The sequence below is a fragment of the Cyphellophora attinorum genome (genome assembly GCF_001299255.1).
Source record: "Cyphellophora attinorum strain CBS 131958 chromosome Unknown Contig3, whole genome shotgun sequence".
NCBI lineage: Eukaryota > Fungi > Ascomycota > Eurotiomycetes > Chaetothyriales > Cyphellophoraceae > Cyphellophora > Cyphellophora attinorum.
In genome coordinates, this window is record NW_017253231.1 from 752,562 (window position 1) to 767,903 (window position 15,342).

At 53.7% G+C, this 15,342-nt stretch overlaps 9 protein-coding genes across 9 annotated transcripts; 3 read left to right on the forward strand and 6 right to left on the reverse strand.

Moving 5' to 3' along the window:
- Window positions 1–393: 393 nt before the first annotated feature.
- On the reverse strand, window positions 394–1,751 carry AB675_8551 (putative succinyl-CoA ligase [ADP-forming] subunit alpha, mitochondrial; the record flags this gene model as incomplete). Its single annotated transcript, XM_018149005.1, has 4 exons — window positions 394–959; window positions 1,106–1,117; window positions 1,176–1,476; window positions 1,644–1,751. 4 exons carry the CDS (start codon window positions 1,749–1,751, stop codon window positions 394–396), a joined length of 987 nt encoding a protein of 328 aa, XP_018004627.1.
- Window positions 1,752–2,028: 277 nt separating this feature from the next.
- AB675_8552 (uncharacterized protein) lies at window positions 2,029–2,712 on the reverse strand (the record flags this gene model as incomplete). Its single annotated transcript, XM_018149006.1, has 1 exon — window positions 2,029–2,712. The coding sequence occupies one exon, from the start codon at window positions 2,710–2,712 to the stop codon at window positions 2,029–2,031; it is 684 nt and encodes a 227-aa protein (XP_018004323.1).
- Window positions 2,713–3,518: 806 nt separating this feature from the next.
- On the reverse strand, window positions 3,519–4,687 carry AB675_8553 (uncharacterized protein; the record flags this gene model as incomplete). Its single annotated transcript, XM_018149007.1, has 2 exons — window positions 3,519–4,268; window positions 4,343–4,687. The coding sequence occupies 2 exons, from the start codon at window positions 4,685–4,687 to the stop codon at window positions 3,519–3,521; spliced, it is 1,095 nt and encodes a 364-aa protein (XP_018004557.1).
- A 1,431-nt stretch (window positions 4,688–6,118) lies between these two features.
- On the reverse strand, window positions 6,119–6,519 carry AB675_8554 (uncharacterized protein; the record flags this gene model as incomplete). The annotated part of the gene is made up of 2 exons (XM_018149008.1): window positions 6,119–6,276; window positions 6,327–6,519. The coding sequence occupies 2 exons, from the start codon at window positions 6,517–6,519 to the stop codon at window positions 6,119–6,121; spliced, it is 351 nt and encodes a 116-aa protein (XP_018004176.1).
- A 1,192-nt stretch (window positions 6,520–7,711) lies between these two features.
- On the forward strand, window positions 7,712–8,611 carry AB675_8555 (uncharacterized protein; the record flags this gene model as incomplete). Its single annotated transcript, XM_018149009.1, has 1 exon — window positions 7,712–8,611. The coding sequence occupies one exon, from the start codon at window positions 7,712–7,714 to the stop codon at window positions 8,609–8,611; it is 900 nt and encodes a 299-aa protein (XP_018004411.1).
- Window positions 8,612–8,657: 46 nt separating this feature from the next.
- AB675_8556 (uncharacterized protein) lies at window positions 8,658–9,562 on the reverse strand (the record flags this gene model as incomplete). The annotated part of the gene is made up of 2 exons (XM_018149010.1): window positions 8,658–9,005; window positions 9,098–9,562. 2 exons carry the CDS (start codon window positions 9,560–9,562, stop codon window positions 8,658–8,660), a joined length of 813 nt encoding a protein of 270 aa, XP_018004546.1.
- Window positions 9,563–10,192: 630 nt separating this feature from the next.
- On the forward strand, window positions 10,193–11,638 carry AB675_8557 (uncharacterized protein; the record flags this gene model as incomplete). Its single annotated transcript, XM_018149011.1, has 1 exon — window positions 10,193–11,638. One exon carries the CDS (start codon window positions 10,193–10,195, stop codon window positions 11,636–11,638), a length of 1,446 nt encoding a protein of 481 aa, XP_018004740.1.
- Window positions 11,639–12,384: 746 nt separating this feature from the next.
- AB675_8558 (uncharacterized protein) lies at window positions 12,385–13,534 on the forward strand (the record flags this gene model as incomplete). Its single annotated transcript, XM_018149012.1, has 3 exons — window positions 12,385–13,101; window positions 13,169–13,294; window positions 13,403–13,534. The coding sequence occupies 3 exons, from the start codon at window positions 12,385–12,387 to the stop codon at window positions 13,532–13,534; spliced, it is 975 nt and encodes a 324-aa protein (XP_018004463.1).
- A 953-nt stretch (window positions 13,535–14,487) lies between these two features.
- Window positions 14,488–15,213, reverse strand: AB675_8559 (uncharacterized protein; the record flags this gene model as incomplete). Its single annotated transcript, XM_018149013.1, has 1 exon — window positions 14,488–15,213. The coding sequence occupies one exon, from the start codon at window positions 15,211–15,213 to the stop codon at window positions 14,488–14,490; it is 726 nt and encodes a 241-aa protein (XP_018004549.1).
- Between the last annotated feature and the right edge of the window lie 129 nt (window positions 15,214–15,342).

Here is a 15,342-nt window from a genome sequence, read left to right on the forward strand (position 1 = left end):
CAGGGTACACAAAGCATGGCAAGCCAGCCGTTAGCAGCTCTGACTCGGTGCACCAGGAGCAACGTATAAGACATGAATAGAGATAGAAACCAACTCGCACGACCAGACGCTGACGAGCAATGAAATACTAAGTCAGTCAAGCCGTCGCACCGAAGTGTGGCGACCTGATGGAGGCTGCACGCGATGATCGTCTGAAGCTGGACCGGTTATGAGCATTCTTCGCTAGCTAAGAAATATGCACACGAAGGTTGAGAAAGGTCTCCTTTATGCGCGGATCAGAATGGTGTGCTTCCAGCTCAAGGCTTGACATCGACGACGAGCAGCCTAAACGCTCCTCATCAATACGCGCTTCGCTCGAATGCCCCAATAATAGAATTTGGCAGTCGAATAAGCTCATATCAAGTCCTTCGCCACGAATTGATCATACAAACTCTTTCCCAGCGCCGCTGGACTTCTCTCGACCTTGACACCGGCGCCCTCCAGCGCAGCAATCTTGCTATCCGCTCCTCCTTTCCCTCCAGACACGATCGCACCTGCGTGACCCATCCTCCGTCCGGGCGGTGCCGAGATGCCCGCAATAAATGCGACAGCCGGCTTGTTCTTCTTATTCTCACTCTTCAAGAATTCCGCAGCATCCTCTTCCGCCGAGCCACCAATCTCGCCGATCATGACGATACCCTCGGTCGAGTCGTCTTCCAGAAAGACACGCAGACAATCGATGAAGTTAGTGCCAGAGAAGGGATCGCCGCCAATGCCGACGACGAGGGATTGGCCAAGGCCGATCTGGGAGGTCTGGTTAACAGCTTCGTAGGTCAGGGTGCCGGAGCGGGAGACGATCCCGACGCGGCCTTGCTTGTGGATGAAGCCGGGCATGATACCGATCTTGCAGATGCCGGAGCGAATGAGGCCGGGGCAGTTGGGACCGACGAGGCGGGTCTTGCTCTGGGTCTTGAGAATGTCTGCGGGCGATGTCAGCAAGCTGCACCAGCTATTCCCCTGCATTGTTGTCCTTTGCTCGATCGATAGCCGTGACTCGACACCTGTGCAGCCAGTCTCGATCGATTCGAGGTCGCGTTCGAGGTTCGGAGATGGTGAAAGGACTTACTTGTTACTCGAACTGTCATAGTAGATTAGCACTCGTCTCTTGTCATGTCTTGAGCTCTGATCAGACTCACCCATATCGTGCTGCGGGATGCCCTCGGTGATGCACACCACGAGCGGCATCTCCGCCTCGACCGCCTCCTCAATACTCTTCGCAGCCAACGGCGGTGGCACAAAGATGACCGATGCATTTGCACCCGTCTCTTTTATGCCGTCTGCAACCGTAGCGAACACCGGTCGGTCGAGATGTGTCGTGCCGGCCTTCTTGGGGTTTGTGCCACCGACAACGTTCGTGCCATAGTCGATCGCACCCTGCGCATGGAATGTGCCTTGCTTGCCAGTGAAGCCTTGGACGAGGAGCTTCGTGTCTGCGCCCTATTGATCGGGAGAGGAGGTATCAGCATGAGTGTGGTTTGATAGCTTGTGTTGTGATCGAACGTCGGCATGCAGCCGTCGCCCACGTTGCGGGACCATGGCTATGCCACGAGCTCAAAAGTACCAAGCTCTATCCGCATGGTTGCGGGACCTGAAGATAAACTTACAATCATGAGGTTCTTCGCGGTCGAAGCATAGGGAGAGCTCGCGGCCGAATACGACCGTCGTTGTGTTTGCCGGAGCGCCGATGAGGCACCATGTTTGAGCGCCTGCATCGTTGCTGGCTATGTGAGGGAGTGGTAGGCACAAAGGAGCAGATAGCAAGCTGCGCCGTTTACTCGGGAACACTTGGAGGAGGTCGGAGCTGCTCCGGCCGCGCTAAGCTCTTCAAGAAGCAAGTTGCGGGCATGTGCTGCCCGACTGCTTCAAGATTAGGCGACGAGACATTTCATCGTTCTTGCCTCTTCATCTCGACTTTCATGCTGATCACCACTTCCAAGCAACGCATAACGCTACGATGTGCCTTCCTCATCTCTATATTGCTCATCAGGATCAAGAATTGGCCGACGTCAATTCAGACACGACCCTAACTGAACCAGCACGTTCTCTGCGATTCAACTCCAACCCGTTGACTTGTTGTTTACCGTTCTTGCCACCTTCGTACCCGATCTGAAGGGTGCACAACACCTTGAGACGGTTCCCAATCCCCAGAGCTTCCTCAACAACCTGCTGCTGCTCAAAAGTCAGCCCACTGACATTGGCCAATAAGCCCCTCTCCTCCAACAGCAGCACCCAGCTCTGAATCTGCATGCCCATCGATAAGATGTCGCCTTCCTTGGAGATCGTATCTCTGGCCACGACAGCGATCACCGTGGCGTCCAGGAAACCTGTCGGTAAGGCTGCGCTCTCCTGGGCCTGGTCCGAGAAGTTTGCGAGGGCTTCCTTGAGTGCTGCGAGTGCTGTGTCATGAACGAGTGTGACCTGACGCAGCTTGGCATTCGTGACAGATGGACTACATTGTGCGATGGCCAACGTCTCCTTGATGGTCTCAACAGCAGCGGTGTCCGAATGCGCAAATGCAGGACTGGATTGAGGCTCTTGAAGCAATTGTTCGACTGTGGTCTTCCGTTTCTCGCGCTGGTCATGCACTGACGCCAGCCGTGCGGCTGCTGTGGCTCCAGCAGCAGGTTTGGTCAGCCTCATCTGTTTCGATGCGTGGTGCACCGGCCAGGCCATCTTGAACTTCATGTGAGTGGTGCCCAAGGCTTTCCACGTTGCAGCGGCTGTCCGCGGCTTTACTCTGCAGCTACGCCTTGTGTCGCTATTCCAGTCTCTCCGAAAATCCAGTTGCCACTTGACAAGAAGCTCAGCAGCCTCAGTGTCCACACAAAATAGGATACTATGCACTCAGAGATCGAATACTTCAACACAAGTGAGCAGCGCAAGAACGTTCTCAGGCCAACGTCAGCCTCGTCAGGCATCTGCCATAGCTTTATACAAATCTCATCCTACAGCCCTTCGCTTCTTTACCGCCTCTGTCATGCCATCGTATCATACGAAGTCGCGGACTATAGACAGCCCGTCTCACTGGGTTTGCCTGACGTCTTGGCAACGAGTGCATCTCATGTTTGCCTCGCAGAACGCCAGGTTGCGCTAGTCTTGCCGAATTGTGCTACTACGCTTGATGAGTGAGCCAAGATCCGAAGGCTATGCAGTCGTAGACAAAGAGCATATTCCTACTGTTGTGAGAGCGACGCGAGATGTTGTCAACCGGCGTGACGAAGCCTCGAAATATAATTGCTGTGAATGAGTCACATCTCATGATGCAAGCCTGGAGAGTCGTAGTAAGTGCCCTCGCACACTTTGGTCAACCGGTCTTCTCGACGGCGGCCCTACAACGACTGCGGAAATCTGCTCAAGACTTCAAAATCCACAAGAATTTGAAGGGTGTGCGCTCATACAAATGCGTCTTGCTCAACATTGCCATAAGCCCCCACGACACCCGCCATGCATCACCCACAACACAGTCCTCTGCCTCCCAACTACTCCCGACTCCCAACATAGCTTCCCTCACTGATCAAATGCGTCTCCTCCCTACTCAACCCCTCCCCATGCGCTCCATTAACATCCCCTCCCCTGACCGGCTCAACCCTAAACTGCCACCTAGGATGATGGATCCTAACTTCCACGCCACCCTCGCCCTCACTACTAATCACTGCCTCCTGCGTCGTCAACCCAACCAATCTCCCCACATCCTTATGATTAAACCCCGTATCCGTCGGATACGCCCTGACCTGCTCCCCACGCTTCAATCCCGTCGGATCCAGCTCATCCACTTTGGGCTCCTTGTCACCGAACGGACCTTTGAGGATCCTAGGAATCGCGACTTTAGCATCCTCCTCCTTCCTCAACCCCGAACTCTCCATATTTTTCAACGCCGCCTCCCGATCCTTGCTATACCTCTGATACCAAGCGTGAACTTTCGGGTACACACCCTTCCCAAACACATCCTCTGGCAACGCGCCAGGCATCTCACTCAGCCAGACGAAGATCCACGCAGCGTGGATATCGGCAAGAGTCATCTCTTTGCCGCCGAGGATCCAATCGCGGCCGTCCTCAAGGAGTTCGTGCTCAAGGAAGTCAACGTTAGCGCGGAGACTGACGAGGGCGGCGGGCCGGAGGGCGTCTTGGTTGCTGACGGCCCAGTCGCGACCCCAGAGCTCGGTGCGGTCGTCGATGAAGTTCTTGTCGCGGATTGCTTCGAGGGAGGTCGGGATCGCGTCTGCTGCGTACTGTGAGGAATTGGTTAGATCGAGGTCGCTCGGAGAGAGCGGTTCTGGTAAGGAGCAGTGGAAGTGAGACTCACTTTGAAGACAACCACATCAGTCCACTTCTCCAATAACTTCTCCAGTGCCCTGCTGTTCCCGTCTTTGCCTTTCCTCGGAACTTCGCCGTCCTTGTACGGGAAGAGCTCCTCCAGTTTCTCTAGCATGATCAATGTGTCGCAGTAGATATCGCGTCCGATGCTCATGACTGGAATGCGGCGGTAGTTTACGCCCAGACGCTTCTTCAGGTCTGGGCGTGGTAGGGTGACAGGCTGTTCGCATGATATGTAGGGGATCTGACGGAGAGCAAGGTACAGGGTGATCTTTTGGGACCATGGCGAGAAGGGATAGTGGAAGAGGGTGACTTCGGGTGTGGGGCGCGACATTGTGACTGTAATTGGATATCCAAGATGTGATCAATTGATAGTTCAGGGTCAACGTGGTCGAAGAGCCGTTTTGAAGTACTGCTTCATCTTGACATCCGGCCTACCTTTATATCATCATGGCGATGCGCGCCGGATTGGGAGCATATGGAAAGTCTATGCATGGCAATGTCGCGTCCAGGCTTCGACAGCATCGATTTCCCCGCAATCGAGAAGGATGCTGTCACCATAGAGTTGCTGCCCTCTCCGCATTTCGCTGTATGGCTCCTGAGGGTGAGCTCATGTCGATCCAATCAGCGCATACCTCGAAAGACGTTCATCATGCATTTGGAATCATATGACGATTGATGCACGATTCGATTCGGCCCATCGCCGTTGGAAACTTTCGGGACGTCTGAAGAAAGTTGAGAGTGAAGCAGGACAAATAGTGGCTGTTCCGAAGCTTGGCGCCGATGTCGGTTTCGTTTCCGTTTCTTTCTCCTGGTCTGACTGGTCAAGTCCTCATCTGTATCTTATGTTCATGCCAGCAAGAGCTGTTGTGAACGCGCCATTGGGCTTTATGTCGACTTCTGCTATAGGCTTTAATGGTAAGAGCTGGATCATCGCGGCGGCTCAATTCATGGACACCATGCATATAGCTCACAATTGGAAGAGTGGCTGATGAGAACTGTCAATATTCGGTCAAGCTTGCCAGCGAGCCACAGCATTTTGCGGACGGTACAGGAAGGCGCGAGGCTTACTCAGGCGCTCAACGCGCGAGGCAAGTAAGCTCGAGATCAAGGCAGGTGCGAGTTCCGAATAGTTGTGGTGGAGTTTGAGGTTGCAAGTGTTACGCGGATGAGAGAATTACGAAGTGGCGCACATCAATATGATGTATCTGAGCCGGTGGCACCTTCCTCATGCTTACCGCAAGGCGTTGACCGTGGCAGAAACAGGACATTCATGCATCAAAGCGGCAAGTGTTCAAAGATCAAGGACATCGAAGTGACACTCGCAAAGTAGGGAGGTAGGCAATCGAAAGTCACATGCAACCCGTCGTCACCCACCGCAACAAGCACAAAGTCTTGGCAGCACTCGCTCGAGCGTTATATATTACTGTTCAACAATTTTGGTTCGACAATCGAGCACAAATCAATAGCAACGAGAATGCCGAGGCCCTTCACTTCGGTGTAGAGTACTTGATAGGCGAGTAGTAGGGTTCTCTGACTGTACTTGGTGAGTGTTCGGTTGTCTTTTTCGATTTTTGGCTGTGTTGGTGCTGTTAGAAGACCTGCTGCGTGGATGTCGCGATAGTGCATGTTTTAATGGTCAATTTATCGCATCCGGTCTACTTTTTGCGGTCTGCGTTGGAACGGAACTTTTACATGAGGGGACGAAGATCACAGAAGCACATGGCAGGAACGAAATCAGTTTCATCAGCCTATGGGGTGCTAGCTAGTTCACCGTCGCCTGTGAGAGGTCTTGGATGATGTTGGCACCATCGAACAAGCCTCCATTTCCTGCGATGGCACGGCAAAGCGACTTGCCACGCTCAATGACGTTGTTGTCGCACTCCAGATTCGACTGCTCGACGCAGGACAGAGAACCGCCGCCTTAATAGGGTCAGTCGTAAGGAATAAACGAAAGGCGCTCCAACACTCACATGCATTGCCACCTGGCACACACCTTCCGGTTTGACCGTTCGAGGCAGTGCATGTATCCTGCTTCAGCGATGTATTCGCCACACAGCATTGACCTGAGGGCGTTGGGCGATTGCCATTCTGAGGTGCTCGAGGCAGCACGACTGCGCTGGTGAGGGTGAGGAGGGTTGCGATGATGGCGATTGAGAACTTCATGTTGACGGCAGTGCTTGATGAGAGCTTGTTGGGTTTCACGGCGAAATAGGAGGGCTGATGAACTGATCCGGACCTGCGGAAAGGAAATGGAAGTTGTGTTTCTTTTATGATCGGAGCACTGCTCTGGTGAAAGAAACCCGATCTGTCGTGACCCAGCGGCTTTATATACAACGCACGATGCCGTTGAAGCATGGAGTGCCCTTCGGGTCTTCCTGCCGTCATACCCAGACGAGACAGGGGCGTCATCATTGTGGGCAGCTCGAGGCTACGAAGACAAGGCAAAGACCCATCTGCGGCGACACGTGAGGCAACAACATGTCTCGCCCTTGTTTTCGAGTGCTCTTCGCTGCGCTTGGTGCCGCACTTGAAACGTTTCAACGGTCTCGTATGTGTGCCCACAATTCTGCCGGCTCTCGGCGAGCAGCTCACGTGACGTCGCTTATTACGTGTCGATTCAAGTTGTCAAACACAGCTCCAGGAGAGGCTCTTCGGACGTCGTCCGAAACTTCGGCTGCCACCTCCTCAAGCAGAGGGAGACATATTGATAACGCCAAATGCACACTTTACATCCTCGTCGACGCGCCTTGTCACTTGCACGGACGTGTCATCGTGTTGTACGAGCTTCGCTAAAGCTTGAGCCCGCTTGGCCCGCCTGACGGAGTCCTGGGTGTCAGCACTTTGTATTGCGCACTGCGGGCGTGGCTGGCCGACGAGAGCTTCGCGCACTCGAGTTCACCCGTCATCGGAAGCAGCGTACCAGCATATAGGTGCGGCGGAAGTGCGATCTCCAATATGACCGATCTTTGCGGCTTGTTCGGAATACCTTCTGCGCACCGCACCGCCTTCATTGGGTAGGTGTAGCAATAGAAACTAATGCGAAATATCAGGCAGGCGATGGTGAGCGCACATAAGCGATCCCCTTTTGTCGACATGCCCAACCACCGGCTGGTCTAGGGTCGGCGGTGAGACTCACCAGCTTACTATGTGCTGGTAAGTAACTACGAATCGCACTATCTAGGTAAGCTCGACTTCACATCCTGAACGCTCATCACAATGCCTGCAACCCAGCTTGACGTCCTTTACGACACTGTTATGTGCTTTCGGGACTCCCGTGACATATCACTATTGCATCTCAAGACATTGGTCATCCGTCCACTGCTCAAACTTTTCTCGTGGTTCATCTCAGTCCACGATGGGCCGCTTCCTCCTACGACGCAACAAGGCGATTGGAACCCCAAGGGCACCTAATAATACAGTCCAACAGCACACACCAGCGGAAAACGCCTACGCCGCAGCTCTTGGCATCGACCCAGAGAAAGGAACCACATCATTCGACGAACGCATTCGGAAAGAGTACCGCTTCCACACCCTCCAGTACTGGTTCGTCGCCTCACTTGCCAATGGCATGCTTTGGACACAAATAGTCATCGGCGCCGCGTTAACAGCTCTGGGCGCAACACACTCGCACAATGCGCAAACAGCGACTATCTACCTGGGAGCAGCCACCACAGTAATATCGGGATTTCTAACGTACTTCAAATCCCGCAACCAGCCGAACAGATCAAGGCAGTTCAGGGAAGCACTGAGGAAGGTGAGGAATCTGATCGACGACAATGCGAACGATCTGGTCGGGATGAGTCCAGAGGAGGCAAGGGAGGTCGCGAAGGGTATCGTGAAGCAGTATAACGAGGCTCTGGCGGAGGCGAGTGCCAATTACCCGGATTTGTGGATTACTTTGGGCGACCTGAAGAGGTTCATGCCGAAGAATCCAGAAGAGGACGCGCAGAATAAAGTCAACGATAAGGACGAGGAGAGACTCGAGCCCGCCAAGTTGGACGGAGTCCTAGCTAGATCGCCCTCGATGCCACGGTCATCAGTATCAACATCGCTACCCGAGAAGCAGCTTGAGGAGCCTGTGCAAGACGCCGAGGCAACGATGCACCAACTGCAACAAGACGTTCATTCAGGTAGGAATGGCGCAGAGACCACAGATCAGACATCGGACGCGAATGCGCCGCCATCATCATTCGAGAGGCCTTCCCGGATGCGATACTCGATCTCCAGTCGCGACCGTTCCGCAAACAACACCTAGCATATCATATTGTCTTCTCGACCTTCCGACAGATCAAAGCACAATCTCAAGCCTTCTCTACCAAGCTCGTCCACCAGTCCGCCAGCGCCTGCGGAGCACTAACATTCAACACATGGTCTTCCTTTATACTCGTCACATCGACTTTGCATCCCGCCTTCTCGAACATTTCAATTTCCGCCCTCTGAGTCTTCGCAGGAATGCACTTGTCGTCCTCGCAGACCAGATACGAGATGGGTACATGCTTCCAACCCTCGTAATGCAATTCGTTGCTGAAACTGACAGCCGAATGGCGGGGGAACTTGGTTTCCCAGGGCTTGCGCTCTTCTTCGGTCATGTTGCTGCCACAGATCCGCATCATTCTGGGGTAGTCGAGATGGTACATCCAGCCGTTTTCCTGTGGAAGTGGGTCAGTATGAAAGCTCACAAATGCAGTGTGCGCTGGAGTAAGACAGGCAGACACTAAACGCTCGCAGCTGGAGCACCTACATCAACGCCAAAATGCATCTTATCCTCCTCCGGCGCGCCATCCAACGCCGTCGCAGCAGCGTTGCCAAGCTCAGGCACCAACACCGTCATGTAAGCGACTCTGATGACGCCACCTTTCTCGCCCTTTGATTCTCGATCAGACTTGATGAGGCCCTTCTCCTTTGCGAGGCCCAGGGCTTCAGTGGCAGGCACGCCTCCGTACGAATGCGCGATCAGGACTACGTCCTTGCCTTGCTCGACGACTAAGCGTTGTAATTGCTCAATGATGAAATTGGCATCGTCGTACATGGTGGGAGGTGGGCCAGGGCGGCCTTTGTCGGTGTCCTCGCCGACGGTTGGGAGATGTGGGAGCACGAGGTCGACATGTTTGGGAAGCAGCTCCAAGGTTGGGTCATAGAACCTCGGGAGGGCGAAAGAGCCTGTGACGAGGAGCAGCGTTGGCTGTGTTGTGCCGACGGACCCCATACCAGCGTGCTGTGTCTGTTGGAATGCTGTTAGTCGAGCCGGGAGTATTCTCTTCTGTGGTCTCGCTGCCTGGATGTGATGGCTTGTAGCAATGTACTCAGAAGAGCTTCCTGTGTGACTTTATATCTTCGAGGAGTTCGTCGTTCAATATCACTGTGCTCGCTGGAAGCATAGCTCTCGTGTGGAGCTTTCTGACATTCTGACATTCTGGTAGCGGAAGCTGGATTGTGGGGGGCCCCTAAGTCGCCCTTCGGCCGAGGCACGGACAAGCCATTTTCTACATCAGATTTCAGTGTTGCGAGCAATCAGGCAATGTCTGCACCAGTGGCGCGCGACCGTTGCGGTGATCGAAAGAGGCAACGTTGCCAGTCGGCACCGACTTGCTTTGAAATGCTCGAAGGCCTGATACCACTGAGTGACCGGAAACCACGTGCCAAGGCCGAGCATTGACTCCTCCCTTGAAACTTTGAGCTTTATCAAGATAGGTGTTCTGTCCTACCACATCGCATCGGTCGAACACTGCAAGGCCGGAAGTCATGTCGAAAGCTTTCCATTGAGTGCAGCCTCACTCGCATTGCTGACAAGTCGTTGCGTCGGCTCGAAGATCGCGTTTCTTTCCCTTCCGAAGCCATGGCTAGCGATCTCTGCCGGGACCCAGGCCTACCGGTCGACAATCCAACTCCCTCGTATTGGCAGCAACCAGCTAACACAACATTCTCATCGAACAGTAAATCACCACCAGCCCAAGCTGTTGGGCGAGACATTGTGATCATTGGGTCCGGCATTACAGCCGCAAGCGTAGCCTGGCATCTTCTGACGCAGTCACCTGAACTCAACGTCACGATCGTCGAAGCGAGAGGAGTATGTTCGGGAGCGACAGGTCGAAACGGTGGGCGCATCAATGCTACCGCAGTACAGGACTTTGACAAGTATACCAAGATCTTTGGACGGGACCACGCCATGCAGATCGTTCGTTTCGAGCTAGCTCACTGGCGGGAGATGTGGGAGCTCGTGAGAAGCATTGGACCTGAGCTGATAGAGAAGTCAGAATACCGATATATCAGCGCTTTACTAGCAGTCTTTGAAGATGATCAGCTGAACGAGTTGCGAAGAATGCTGATTTCATTCGAAACGTCGTTTCCGGATGTGCGAAACAAATGGAGGATAGTTGAGAAGCAAGAAATGAGAACGACTTACGGTATTGGTAACGCTGTAGGTGGGCTGCTCGGAATGGCAGGGGCCGCATGGCCATACAGAATGGTGACAGGCATCTTTGAGCATCTCAAGAACAAATTTCCGTCACGGTTCTGGATCCACGAGAATGCTCCGGTGTTTACTGTTCGTCGTGATGACAGCCAGACGCCTCCGTATACACTCGGTACTGCCTATGGCGCGATTCGTGCAAAGCATGTTATTCATTGCACGGAAGGACATACAGCGCACCTCGTGCCCAAACTCGGGGGCATTTTGGTGCCTCGCAGAGGCCAAATGACTGTCCAAAATCCTGGCAAAGACTTTCCTAAGCACAAGCTCCAGTCATGGTCATTCTACATGCAAGGTGTCTTCGATTACAGCACTGCCAATGCGAAGACTGGAGAAATCTTCATCGGAGGCGGCGAACCGGAGAATAGAAAGTACTCAGCTGGTGTGTCTTCGGATGCTGAGAATGAGCTGGGGGCACTAGCACATCTTGATGGCGTCCTGCCGACGGCACTTGGGATTCAGAATTGGGGCAGCGACCAAATCGGCAAGCCACGAGTCAAAGCCGCCTGGACAGGTATCATGGGATTCTCGCTTGATCATGCGCCATTCGTTGGACCGCTTCCAGAGGCCTTGCTGGATCGCCCGCTTGGAACAAGCGACTCACGGGAATGGATCTCCGCAGGCTATGGGGGTTATGGAATGGTCAATGCGTTTTTGTGTGGAAAAGCGCTGGCTATGATGGTCCTTGGCAAGAACGATCAGGTCGACTTACCTCGGCCATACTTCTTGACAGAGCAGCGCGCAGGAGCCTTGCTTAAGGAGCTCAAGAGAGTCCAGGGCTCGAATGAGGAGCACATCAGAGCATTACTCTGATGTACTGCACCGATCAATGTCCCATGCGCTCGATCATGTGCAAGTTCGAGCCACATACAGTGTCATTGTTTCCGCGGGCCCGTAAGAACACGATCTGTGGTCACAATGCGAACTGGCAAGTATCACAAAGTCACACTGTGGTCGAAGGACGATTGAAGACACTCACCGCCGCCATAGTCGCCTACAGAGGAAACGCAATGCCGGCACTTCAGCAATCCGGCGGCGCGTGCCGTTGGATCGCAAAGTATTGGATCTCATGGTCGCGCTACTGCACGGAACCATCAAATGTACCTCGCCTCTGCACGCCAAGACTACAAAATGCAGATCATCGCCGGATCAAGAGTGGACGATGTGCCAAAGTTCACAGAACTGAAGCACTGTACACGAGATCTGGCTGCGCTGTTTGACGACGATCGTGTAACTACTAGCAGCGAGAGGACTGATGCTTAAATGATGGGGTAGGAGATCGAATTTACAGTTAAGGAACAGGAGTTCGTCCCCGTTGAGCGATCTGCCATGCAAGGCATGCTACTGCAACCTCACCCGCATCCTAGCGTGCGGAAGTGTCACAGGATCTGCCTATGGCATACTCCCCACCGGAATTGAGCCGAGGCGGCCGCGTTGGTCGGGTGGCTCTACTCGATGGACGAAGATGTGTTCATAACTGGCACCTATCCGGCTTCTGACGGACCTTGCTTATTTGACCTGTCTTCCTAAAGCCCCTTCCCAGTGACAGGAACTCCAGCATGACGACCGAGGAGATAGTCCCAGGAGACGTTGAAGACGGTGACTCTGCTTATGGCGATGACCTATCGACTTGGACACAATCGCTTCGCTCATCTGTGCTCGCTGGCGTCAAAGAGCATGGTCGCCAATATCACAGCTATCAATCAAGCACGAATTACTTCATGCCGGAAGACCAGGACGAGCAAGAACGACTCGAGCTACAACACCACGCTTTTCTTCTGACGCTGAATAATGAACTCCAGGCTGCGCCAATAGATCCTAAAGACATTAAAGAAGTCTTGGACCTAGGAACCGGCCCAGGCCATTGGGCAATCGACTTTGCCGACGCCCACCCGAGCGCCAATGTGACCGGTACAGACCTAAGCGCTGTCCAGCCGACCCTGACGCCTCCGAACTGTCGCTTCATTGTCGACGACTTCACCAAAGAGTGGCTGCATCCGCAGAAGTTCAGCTTTATCCACGGCCGGATGTTGAACTTGAGCTTCGATGAGCCACCCGGCTTCTTCAAAAAGGCCTTTGACGCGTTAGAGCCCGGCGGGTGGTTTGAGATGCTAGACACGACTCTTCCGATAGAGAGCGATGACGGTACAATCCCTGAGGACAGCGCTGTGCAGCAATGGTGTACCGCCATGGCTAAGGCCATGAAAACCGTTGGTAAGGACTGGGACTGGTCGAAGCACTACGGGGAATATATGGAGCAGGTCGGCTTCACGAATGTGAGTGTGAAGTAATCTTGTTCGCACTGTATGATCGGAACGGTACTGATGAGATTGAGTCGAACAGGTCAGACAAACAACAATGAAATGGCCCATGAACGGCTGGCCGAAGGACGCGAAATACAAGATGCTTGGCAAAATCACATATGTGAACGTGCTTGCGGGCCTTGAGGCGTTTTCCTACCGACCTTTGGTACGTGTTCCAAGCCCTCTCCTTTCCTTCCTTGTTCATGACTGCTTGCTTTGGTTATAGCGACTGAGTCGTACCTGATATGATCGTGTACTGATCGCTCCTGCTCAGATGAATTTCCTTGGCTGGTCGAAGGACGAGGTGGACATACTTTTAGCACGAGCGCGGAAGGAAGCCAAGGACCATACTATTCATGCGTACTATCCACTGGTTGTTGCATACGGGCAGAAGCCCAAGGTCTGATGGACACCAACGCTACCATGTCAGTTCTGCAGTCGTGGAGGCTGGATAGTCAAGTCACTCTTATCAGTCGAGGAGCCATTGCAACGATCAGAGCTAGTTTTGTCCCTTCCTGAGCCAGACCGCAGTAGCGCACCTGCCTTCGAGAGCTCTTTCCATTATGCTGCCGCCAACAGCTGCCCAGGCTGTGCCTTCCCACGAGAAAGTCTCGACTCGTTCCTTCCAAGCTCTGAGTCTGGCAAGTGACGCCTGCACGACTACATCGAACGGGCCCGAGTCCAGACCTGGTGACCATCCTTGCGCCTTCTATCGGCCTTTGCGTAGCCTGGTCTGGCCTCATGGAACACAAACGACCTGGTGTTCTGGCCGCATTGACGGCCCTTCTCTGTTGACATAGCCCATCGGCCGCGCTCAGGATTCGTTCACTCCAGGAGAGCCCTCAGAAGCATAAGTACCTGGCTCCTTGCCCCCCCAGGAACGGATTTGCTCCTCATCCAAGGACCATCCTCAAAGCCTCCAAACCAATAAACCTCAAGTCCCAAAACGAAACCCAAAACCAAAACCAACCCAGACCACCTATCCAAGATGTCATCCTCCGGTACCAAAGCCCCCTCAAACACTCCCGAGAAGCGCCCAAGCAAGCTGTAATGGGCTGCTCAAACCCGAACCATCCAAGTCTCGTCTTCTCAGCGACGGAACTCCTGGTCACGAACACGATATGATCCGGACGATCGACGGTCGACCCCGATGGTGGTTGGTGCCGAAGCCTGAGAGGCAAAATGCCCGCTAGATCAGGAATATGATAAGATCAGCGTGGCGACGCTCCTTATCCAAATATCCGGAGGCGTCCAGTCGGCTGGTTCCGATAAGGTTGTCCTCAGATAGTTCAATGCATTGAACCAACCACTTACCTTGCCTATTACTCCGTAGGGAAAGGGCCGTCGTCTTGTGACCATTCAGCCACGTTCAAACTCATCAACTGCGCAGCCTACTTCACCAATCCCGGCCTCAGCCTCCACCCTCCTCGCACTCCAAAACCCCCTCCCATAACTAACCAGAACCTCCTCTCCCTTGGCTATCCCCTGCACAACATTGCTGTAACCACCTTTCCCTTTACCAGTCTTCTTCTCCTTCTTCGCCGGCTTAACGAACACCCCAACGTGTCTCTCAAGCACCCCCTTCCCAACCTTCACAAGCACATCCCCAAACTCCGCGTTCGGCCGCTCAGCCACGCCTCTGTAGTCGTTGATGAAGCGTGCTTCGTTTCCCATCTTCGCCGCATCGATGGCAAGGCCCAGATCGCGGTCGAGGGAGAGGTCGTAGTCTGATTTCACCTCCGCGGCGCTCTCACTTACGTGATCTCCCGTAGTGCCATGGACTAGACCCATATACAAGCAAACAAACTCCCCAGGAGCGTGAAGCCTTGTGGTGAACAAGCCGGCCTGACCACAGGCAGGGTGGGTGGGATCGCTGATGGGTGTGATACGAATGTTATTGTATGGCGTGCTTGGGGATGTCATAGTCGGGGTATTGGCCTCGAGAGACGGCGACTGAGTGACATTCGTGGATGAAAGAATGTTGCGTGGTAGTGATGGTCCAATTTGGGGTGTTGTGAGGTATGGTAGGGGAGAAGGCCACTTCTCTGGGATGGGTGCTGAATTCGTTGACTTTAATTTTGGCATGATATTGCATGCTCGAGAACAAGGGACCACATTGACGTCGGCGCACGGTGCATACTAGTACATCTGGACTCTGGCTTTCAACGTCGGCTACACAGATTTGCACAGCAGGAATCAATCTGAACCCAATTT